General features: G+C 43.3%; 1 protein-coding gene across 3 annotated transcripts; it reads left to right on the forward strand.

Annotated features, from left to right (window-relative positions):
* The first annotated feature begins 2,158 nt into the window (after window positions 1-2,158).
* On the forward strand, window positions 2,159-10,139 carry LOC125552129. Of its 3 annotated transcripts, none has more exons than XM_048715610.1 (10): window positions 2,159-2,363; window positions 2,846-2,921; window positions 3,237-3,299; window positions 3,394-3,609; window positions 3,688-4,134; window positions 4,217-4,276; window positions 4,371-4,565; window positions 4,663-5,568; window positions 9,085-9,226; window positions 9,825-10,139. In XM_048715610.1, exons 3-9 carry the CDS (start codon window positions 3,254-3,256, stop codon window positions 9,162-9,164), a joined length of 1,950 nt encoding a protein of 649 aa, XP_048571567.1. In that variant the 5' UTR covers window positions 2,159-2,363; window positions 2,846-2,921; window positions 3,237-3,253; the 3' UTR covers window positions 9,165-9,226; window positions 9,825-10,139. The 3 variants fall into 3 exon arrangements, with proteins under 3 accessions (XP_048571567.1, XP_048571566.1, XP_048571568.1); XM_048715609.1 differs by having other exon boundaries at window positions 3,240-3,299; XM_048715611.1 differs by lacking the exon at window positions 9,825-10,139 and adding an exon at window positions 8,868-8,994 and having other exon boundaries at window positions 3,240-3,299; window positions 9,085-9,217.
* Window positions 10,140-10,519: the final 380 nt, after the last annotated feature.

Raw genomic sequence — 10,519 nt, forward strand, 5'->3', positions numbered from 1 at the left:
CAATCCATATTAATTGTGGGTGATTCATCAGATGGAGTAAGTATTTTTTTACAAATGAAGAAAACCATGTATAGAGAGATGAATCGATTGAAACTAGTTCATTTTTGTTTTAATTTCACTAGCACAAAAGCCCATCCGTTGCAATGGGAGCTGAATTTGACATGTCCACTTAAATGCCCATTTTGCTAAAAAAAATGTCCACCAACGTGGCACAACAACATCTGAATGGTGGCATGCAGGGGTGACACCCACTCGTAGCTCTAACAGAAATGCATATATAAGTAAAAAAAATGCTCAATTAGCAGACTTACAAAGTCGAATTAATAATGTAGGGGCTCACTTGGTCTTTAAACATCAATTTGGCAGCTTTTTCTTAACCGGGCATAACCCCTTTCCATTACTGCGACATAACAGAAATACAACCAGGTCCACAGAATGAGACGGGAGAGGGGAGAGCGAGTTCAAGCATCACCGAGAAACCCACCACAAGCACTCGCCATCGAGATAACCCGCTGTAGGACGAAAACCCGACGACACCAATAAGTTTGTAATTCAGACTTGGCTACCTCCCCCCCCCCCCCCCCCGCCCCCCTCAAAAAAAACTTCTCACAAGCGAGCACCAAAAGCCAGTTACACACAGGAAAGACACAAAGGATGACACACAGACATAAGAAAATGAAGCTGGAGAAGACGCCCCAGGAGACGCATGCCTTTTTCTTTCTGTCATCACTTCTTTTCTTTTCTTTTCAACGAGCTTCTTCACTTTTGGTTGCAGCACAGATGCGCATCATCCTCGACACATTATTCTTCAGCATGTTCACCCCGTCTCATGTCATCTCAGGGAAGAATAAGAAGAAAAATATATGGCTGCTGCTCCATGACCATGACCTTGAATTGTTGCTGCTGCACCAGATCGAGGCAGCAGCAGCAGCAGCAGCAGCAGCAGCAGTAGCAGTAGTAGTAGTAGTAGTAGTAGTAGTAGTAGTAGTAGTAGTAGTAGTAGTAGTAGTACAGGGAGCAAGTACTCCTTTCATTTACTTTACTTTAAACTGAGATGAGACTACTAAAAAGGAGTACTCCTCTCTTGAGAAGTTGATGTAAATGAAATCTAGGAGTATGTGAGAATATGGCCATCTTTATTTCTTTCTGTAAGCTTTATCTTCAGTGCCCTGTCTCTACTCTTATAAAAACCACAAGTCTCTACTCTTATAAAAACCACAATTGGTGATGATGGTGTGCCTGCCAACTTTGATTCACAATCGTTCGATTCATATCCAACGTCCAGGAGCAACCCATGGCAATTTTACAAAGACACCCACTATTCTGTTACATATTTGCAAATATGCCCTTGTCTCTCTCTTCAAGCCTATCCCCCGGGCGCTCTCCCCCAACCTCATCCAACCAGTAGCACCGGCAGCGTCGGAGCCGATATGGCGTGGTGGCCGCCGGCGGTGCCGTCCGCCTCGGAGCCTCTCATGCCTCCCTCAACTCCACCGGCCACCACAACCCCTCCCCCCCCTCCCCCCGCCCCCCTTCTCCATCTCCTCCGTTGCCGACATCTGCAGGCACACCGGCGGCGCCGTCCCTCCGCAGGCGCCTCTCCGCCTCCTTCTCTCCCAGAGAAGTGCCGCCGCACAGCAGCACCACCACTTCCCCCTCCTCCTTGCCATCGCCTCCGCCCCCTCCTCCGTATCCTCCCACGCCGGCCTCGGCAAGCACGCCGGCGGCGCCGTCCCTTCGCCGGCGCATCTGACTCCATTGCCAGCTCAGGGCCCCCACCCAGCATCACCACCACCTCTTCCTCCTCTTCCCCATCCCCTCCGCCTCCTCCCCGATGCTGCACTCCGCACGTACGCCGGCGGCGCCGTCCGTGCCCCGAGGCTTCTTCTGGCTCCTCCCCCCTGCTGCAGAAGCCCGCCCCCCCCCCCCCTCCCTCTCGCCCTCCCCTCTCCCCCTTCTCTAACCGACCTCCACAAATACGTCGCCGGCTACAGCTGCTCATCCTCGGCGGGGCGGCGCACCGCCACCTAATGCTACTTCTCCTCCCTGCCGACGCACTCCACTGCCTGTTCTGGTGCTATGGTCGGCTACCGCCTCTCTTTCCCAGACATCATCGTTCCCACCCTCCGCCTCCCAAATTCAAATTTTCTTGCACCCAAATGCGCGCGCCTGGTCGAACTGTCTAGAAACCACCCTTTCAGCCCAATATAAATACAAGTGAGCAGGCAGATGAGACTCACACTGCTCGAACTACATCCCAAGAAGCAACACGGTGGTCAAGCTCTCATATCTTCAAATCGACAGATTGTGAGGAGGTCGATTTACTGCCCATCGCCTTCTAATTTGCTTCGCCAAGGACCAAGGTATGTTGTGTTATGCAATACCAAGATTTAGTAATGATTGCAATAGATGAGTATCTGCACATACTACTATTAGATGATGATGCCTCTTTTATTTGTGAAGTTAACATCAAAACAAGAATTTGCAGATCACTGTATGGTTGTATAACATGTTTTTTATTTATAACATGTTTTTTATGTGTTATTTTAAGTTTTTATGCATACTGATCGTTGGGGCTTTGACCTCCAAGTTGGTCTGTTTCCTATTAAAAGAATTAAAAGATCTGCATCTTAGTTCTAGGTGGATCAGCTTATTTTATATGAGTTGGTCAGAGAGAAACTGATGTTGCTAGGTTTGTTATATTTCCCTTCATATAAAATCACATGACTTAGTCAGTCATATGTATGCATAGAGATACTCACTTCAGCTCCAACTGTCCTTGGGTTTGGTTTTCACCAACTAAATCACTGAAATTTTTGAAAAAAAATGATTATTTACATGGCAGGTCCAGAAGAAATTTGATAAGCCTAGAAGTTCCTGGAGAAACACTTGGATTTGGGTGTGAAGCTGAAAATTAAAAGGTCAGGACCAAATTCATACTTGATCACTGGAATTCATTGGTTTACTGTTGTATTCTATTATGCTTTGGCTTGTACTTTTTGGCTGCCACACCTGTGCATAACATTTGTTTTTATTCATGTTGCTTACCTAATGATTATCAAATTCATCCAGTGTGCAATTTCGTATCTAATGATGATGAACTGCCCTTCGGTTAAGGAATGTTTCTTTTGACTTCTGGCAAAGAATAGTTGTCTTATTAGATTGCATATAGTGTTCCTACTAGCTTTCGATTCAATTTTTTCTAACCTCCACTTCTGTTTTTTTGGGGAAACTAGCAGCTATTACACCCCAAATGTTACAGCTCTCGTGCCAACAAAGTGCTAAAGGAAAACAAAAAGGTTGGTTCCTGTACCTTACTGTTTGGCAAAACAATCTGCTTGTATATTTCTTATTTATACCTAACCATTTACCGTCCAACTTGTAATAACACAGTGGTCGACAGCAGTAGCAAGCCCAACAGAACTTGCTCCAATGGCATGCCATGTGCTCGAACAGGTTTATTTATACGTGAACCAACGGATGCGACAAATTTAAGTTACTCATCTTCAGATGATGAAGTGACAAACCAATCAGCGACGGTGATTTTTCCTACTTATACTGGTATGCTCACATCAATCGACGGATTGGAGCGAGGAGAAAGCTCAAAAGGTAAATCTATAGGGCGGAAGTGTTTGCTTATATAATTCCGTTTACCCACTTAATTAATTTCTCGTGTAAATTCTGTAGGGCGAAAGCGTGCACGTGAAGCAATAAGATATGCTAGCCGTACACCAGAGCAAATCCAAGCAAGGCGAGAACGTGTTAGAGCACGTCGGCAAAATTTGACACCTAAGGAGAAGGAAGAGATTAATGCACGAAGAAGAGAGAAACGACAACGTATGACACTTGAAGAGAGAAATGCAAGCCAGCGAGCACGTAGGCAAAGTTTGACACTAGAGGAGAGGCAAGAAAGAAATGCACGCCAACGAGCGCGTCGGCAAAGCCTGCCACCGGAAGAGCGGCGGGCACTTCTAGCTCAACGTAATGCAAGTTATGCATCTAGACGAGATACCCCATGCATGGATTCCATTGTATCAAATTGCCCTACAGGTTCATTGCTGGGACATGCATCATCAAGCTCTTATGCCTTTAGTTACCCAAGCACACTGACTCAAACTTTTTCTACAATTCAAGGTAATTCTCACATACACATTCCTTTATTTGCCAATTTTGTCAAAGTTGAGCATGCATTTTTACACAGTCATTGAAATAGCAGGTAATCTAGAAAGCATACCTGAAGGAATGGAAGATGATCACATAGTTTTCACTAGCAAAGGTATGATTGTGGTGCTGATGCCTTCCTTTTCTCTACTACTATAACACACACTACTCAAACTATGTAGTAACTTCATTCCTCAAATTACATTTAGGTGACGCTAATACTGTCCAGTGCAAGGAACTCACATCGGTGCAATGTCCAACATCTACATCATTGGACAGTTCATCATTGGCCCCTGATGACTCCATATGCCCAGGTTCCCCAACGGAAAGCTTTAATGTGGATGATGATTTTTCTCATATGACCGAAGAAGAAGATGATGAGTACTTCGCATTTGCTGGGAGAGGTATTAAAAATTCCATGGATGTCTTATTTCCCTACATATGTATAGCACAGAAAATGCAATACCTATATATAACACAATTCATCTCATGTGTGTACAGGGAACACTGAAGATTGCGATGACATGGTAGATGCTTTTACAACAGACAACATTGTTCCTGACCCATATGACTGTGTTTACCAGAATATACCAAAAAGTACTCACACGCTGGTGCCAAAGCCTGATTGCAAGCATTGCGGCGCAAAGAGGTTCCAGTATGAGACAAATGGATTTTGTTGCCAGTCTGGAAAAATTAAGTTAGCACAGTCAGAACCACCCTTGGAACTTCAGATGTTGTACACAAGTTCAGATAGTGATGCTGTACATTTTAGGGATAACATTCGCTACTTCAATGGCCACTTTTCATTCACCACTCTTGGAGTCAGTCTTGACAATAGATACACAAACATGAGGTCAGGAGTCTATACATTCCGAGCCCATGGTCAGATTTACCACAACATCTTCTCATTTGGTCCAACACAAGATGGACCTAAGCATCTAGAGTTATACTTCTACGATGATGACCCGAGTCTACAACATAGGTTTCGGCGCTCCCCGAACCTAGACCGAGATGTCATTCGAAGGCTTGTCAACATCCTTAAGGATAATCCTTATTCTGAAACATTCAGGAATCTAGGTGGAGTCGATGACCTTGAGGATTATCGTATTGAACTGAACACCGACATGAGGTTGGACCAACGGAGATATAACTTGCCTATATCATCAGAGGTTGCAGCTATTTGGGTTGAGGGTAATGAACTATGTAAGCATTTTGACCGTAGCATTGTCCTGTTTGGTAATGACAACAAGAGATATAGCATCCAACCATATTATGGATGCTATGATCCATTGTCTTACCCTTTGTTCTTCCCAAGAGGGGAGATTGGTTGGCATCCTGAGATCCCAAAGAACGGTGTCAGCTTGAATGAGATACTTCAATCCCGCCGCAGTGGTCGAAAGAAACCAGGTACATATAATGAAATTAGCATTTATTCATTTTTTTTATTATCCCCATTGTACTTATTTTCTTAATCAGTTCTTTCTGTTACCTCCCATTTCCGTAGGTACATGTACAAGTAGTCGATTATGTGTCTCGGTCAGAGACTACTATTGTTACAAGTTTCAAATACATCGTGGTGTATTTAACACCATGCTATACGGTAAACGACTGTTCCAACAATATGTGGTCGACATGTACATCAAGGTTGAAACCTCTAGGTTAGACTATATAAGAAATCACCAGAAACAAATACGCTCTGATCTATACCAAGGTGTTGTTGATAGCCTTCAAGCTGGGGAAAACCATGCGGATGCTGTGGGCAAATGGATTGTACTTCCTACATCATTTATTGGGGGAAGAAGAGATAGGAGACGAAGATACCTTGATGCCATGGCCTTGGTGCAGAAGTATGGGAAACCAGATATCTTTTTAACCATGACTTGAAACCCGAATTGGGATGAGATAATTGGTGCCTTGGAGCCTGGACAAACCCCACAGGATCGCCCTGATCTTGTTGTACGAGTATTTAGAGCAAAGTTGGAAGACCTCAAGATACAACTTTTCAAAAAGCACATGCTCGGCAAGGTAGCAGCATATGCATATGTTGTCGAGTTCCAGAAAAGGGGTCTACCACATGCTCATTTCCTCCTAATCATGGAGGGAAGGTACAAGCTAACATGCCCAGAGCAATATGATTGTATCATATCTGCTGAATTGCCAGACAAATTCAAGTACCCTGAGTTGTACAAGATGGTCGTCAAGCATATGATGCATGGCCCTTGTGGAGTCCTAAACCCCAAAAATGTGTGCATGCAAAATGGCAGTTGCAAGAACTACTATCCACGGCCATTTAATGCGTCAACTCTTCAGGGAAAGGACTCATATCCCATATACAGGAGGAGAGATGATGGACGTCGTGCAAAGGTACGAGGTGAAGAATTAGACAATAGGTGGGTTGTTCCATACAATCCTTACCTACTAAGAAGGTATAATTGCCACATCAATGACGAGGTTTGCTCAAGCATAAAAGCTGTAAAGTACCTCTTTAAGTACATATACAAGGGGCATGATCGAGCATCTATTTCTATCGACGAGGTGGATAATGATGGGAGCATTGATGAAATAAAGCAATACAGAGATTCCAGGTGGGTTACTCCACCAGAAGCATTATGGAGGATCTATGGTTTTGACCTTAGTGAGATATTTCCATTTGTTAAACAACTACAACTCCACCTCCCTAATATGCACATGGTGTCGTTTCCAACGGGCGCAAATCTGAATGATGTCCTCTCTCAAGAAGGAGCTTCCAAGACCATGTTAACCGAGTATTTTGAGGCAAACAAGAAATATGAGTTGGCTCGAGGAATCTTATATAAGGATTTCCCTGCGTCTTTTGTTTGGGTGTTAGGTAGCAAGTATTGGAAAAGGAGGGCTAAACACACGCAGATTGGGAGAATTGTGTCTGCACATCCAGCTGAAGGGGAGAGGTATTATCTTAGAGTGCTTCTAAATCATGTCACGGGTGCTACATCCTTCCAAGACCTAAGGACAGTGGATGGTATTGTTTTCCCAACATTCCGTGAAGCTGCTGAAAATAGGGGCCTTATCGAGTCTGACAATAGTATCGACGAGTGTCTTAATGAGGCTGAGGTTTTTCAGATGCCATCTTCCCTTCGGAGGCTATTTGCTACTATATTGGTCTTTTGTGAGCCCAGCGATGTGCGTGGCCTATGGGACCGGCACTTGGAAGCTATGACAGAAGACTATCGACTAACCCACATGTCCCCCCATGAAGTTGAGCAGATGGCTCTGTTAGATATAAAAACCATGCTACAATCGATGGGGAAGGACATATCGTCATTCCCTCTTCCAGAAATTGACGACTCATATGATGCCCCAGATAATGAGGCTAGGGAGATCATAGAGGAGTCCACGATCGAGGTGGACCCAGAACACATTGGCTTGTCATCTTTTCTAAACCCAGAACAGAGATATGCATATGATGAGATACTTGCGACAATTAATAGTGGCCAGGGAGGTGTGTTCTTTGTCGATGGACCAGGAGGCACAGGAAAAACATATCTGTACAAAGCTCTACTTGCAAAAGTACGTGGTGAGGATCAGATAGCTGTTGCAACAGCGACGTCAGGTGTTGCTGCATCCATCTTGGCTGGAGGGAGGACTGCACACTCGAGGTTTAAAATACCACTAAACATTGAAGACGGTGGGGTTTGTAGTTTCGCCAAGCAAAGTGGGATAGCTAAGCTTCTTATGAGGGCGTCCCTCATAATTTGGGATGAGGCCTCCATGACAAAGCGCCAGGCAGTCGAGGCCCTGGACAATAGCATGAGGGACATCATGGGTCAACCTGACCTGCCGTTTGGTGGAAAGACGGTTGTGTTTGGGGGAGACTTTAGACAAGTGCTTCATGTTGTTCGTAAGGGAACAAGGTCACAGATAACTGATGCGACCCTACGTAAGTCTTATCTTTGGAATAGTATGAGACAACTAAGACTGGTCCGTAATATGAGGGCTCAGGTTGATCCATGGTTTGCTGATTATCTTCTGCGTGTTGGGAATGGCACCGAAGATACGGTGGATGATGGTTACATACGACTTCCAGATGAGATTTGCATACCAAACACCGGTGATGACGCCTCTGATATTGACAAGCTTATTGAAAATGTGTTCCCGATGCTGCAAGATGAAAACATCTCAGATCCAAACTACATAACATCTCGAGCAATTTTGTCAACTCGGAATGAGTACATTGACAAGATCAACATGAGGATGATTGAGAGATTTCCTGGGGAGGAGATGGTATACCACAGTTTTGATCGGGCTGAGGATGATCCAAACAACTACTATCCTGCAGAATTCTTAAATTCATTAACACCTAACGGGCTACCTCCCCACATCCTAAAGTTGAAGATTAATTGCCCTATTATATTGTTACGGAACATTGACCCAGCGAATGGGTTGTGCAATGGGACTAGGTTGGTTGTCCGGGGGTTCATGAGGAATGCAATTGATGCTGAGATTGTGCTGGGCCAGCATGCTGGTAAGAGGGTGTTCCTTCCTCGAATTCCTCTCTGCCCGTCAGACGACGAGATGTTTCCATTTAGGTTCAAGAGGAAGCAATTCCCTGTTAGACTTAGCTTTGCTATGACCATTAACAAGGCACAAGGACAAACTATACCAAATGTTGGTGTATACCTCCCTGAACCTGTATTTTCACATGGCCAACTCTATGTTGCTCTTTCTAGAGCTACGTCTAGAAGTAATCTGAAGATTCTTACTATCCCGGGTAAGGAAGAGGAAGGCCGGTCCAACTCCATTGCAAAATTTACAAAGAACATAGTCTACAAAGAAGTTCTCAATGTGTAGTCCAAGGTATCAATCACTCAAGTACAATTTGGTGTCTGTTAAAATTTCAATATTTATAACCAGGGCCAGTCATCTAAAATTGTTTTCCATCTACAGGTCTGAAGTTTGGGCAGTGGACTTTCAAAATGGCAACTTGGATACTTGCTTTAGTGTTCATGATATTTTTTATTTTGTAAATGTCAGCTTCCTCACGTCAGACATTTACATGTGCACAACAAATGTACCTTCTGGCTATGAGGTAAGCACTACAAATTATTTCTTCCTTTACATGTGTATGTAGTGTAAACATTACAACACCTTGCATCATACAGAACTAACCTAGAGTGATATGCTTGATCTTCTATGCCAGATGGTATTTAAAAAAATGTGTTTCTCACCAAGGAAAGTAGTTATAATAAGCATCAACATCAGTATGAGAAACAAATTTAAGATGACTGAAATATTATGTTAAAAAAATAGCCAGAAGATCCTGATCTTACTAAACAGAGTTCCTGGCTGGAAGATATTTTTTATGTTTTGCTCAAGTAGCAGGCAGTAGGTAGCTTTGTCTATTCATCTTGTTACAGTCAAATCTTGCTTTATATAATGTAGAAGAGGATGAAAGTTTGTTTATTTAAGAAATAATCTAATGATTAGAACAATGAATGCCTTCTAGGGGCGTCGCCTCCAGTGGCTTCCTATACATTGAGCATTTCTTTGTAAGATGTAACATAATACAAGGCACCTATCTGATAAATGGGAAAAACGTGTATATACTTTGTTGTGTATTACCAATATATATGTGTCTATGTTTCATACTGTAAAACATGGTCATTGATAATTTTGCTATTAAACAGTGCTTGCTGGAGACTAAAATAGACGAGAGCCGCATTGGTAGAGGTCAGTGGACTGGAGGTGTGCGGTGCACTGAGAAGGCGAAGCAGAGGCTGAAAGTTAGACTAATTTTCTGTGCTTCACGAGCTGCTTTGTAGCAAAGTTAAATACTCTGTTTTTTTACAGTGAGGGGAGATACTTGTTGCACATATAAGCTATGTAGCGCTTATGTTTTTTAGATGGAAGATACTCTACTTTGTAGCAGGGAGAGATAGTGCTACTTCTGTCATATTCTTGTACATACATCTCTAAGCTTAATAACAATTGATTATGCTCTTTGTTGATTTTCCATGATGCGACTTTTTGATGATGCGGTTCTTGTGTCGAGGCCTGTATGATTCATGAGATGATTGGTTTTAAGAATGAAGAAATAGTGGCAAATAAACAAAATAAGACATTATGGCACATTGTATTTGGAAAAATTGTCATGATGTGTGTCCTTGTAGTTGTAATGTTTTAGCCGAAGTTTGTTTATTCATGCTTTATTTCTATCTTGCATACATGATTCGGAGATAAAGCTGGTCAGTCGTGAAGTTGACCGATTTGGATTCAGTGTCGCCGTTGTTGCCACATGTGTGTGAACAGATTTTCTATCTGCCGCATGGTCTCTATCAACTTGATATAGGATAGAGCGAGCAATGATAAAACTCAATGTGGA

Source organism: Triticum urartu, chromosome 4 (assembly GCF_003073215.2).
Source record: "Triticum urartu cultivar G1812 chromosome 4, Tu2.1, whole genome shotgun sequence".
Lineage (NCBI taxonomy): Eukaryota > Viridiplantae > Streptophyta > Magnoliopsida > Poales > Poaceae > Triticum > Triticum urartu.

What these genes read in the sequence shown, in the direction of transcription:
- LOC125552129 (XM_048715610.1), top strand. Translation starts at nt 3,254, where the DNA reads ATGTTACAGCTCTCGTGCCAACAAAGTGCTAAAGGAAAACAAAAAG. An exon ending in AACTTTTTCTACAATTCAAG is followed by an intron (nt 4,135 to 4,216) that starts GTAATTCTCACA and finishes TTGAAATAGCAG; the next exon opens with GTAATCTAGAAAGCATACCT. An exon ending in CTTCGCATTTGCTGGGAGAG is followed by an intron (nt 4,566 to 4,662) that starts GTATTAAAAATT and finishes ATGTGTGTACAG; the next exon opens with GGAACACTGAAGATTGCGAT.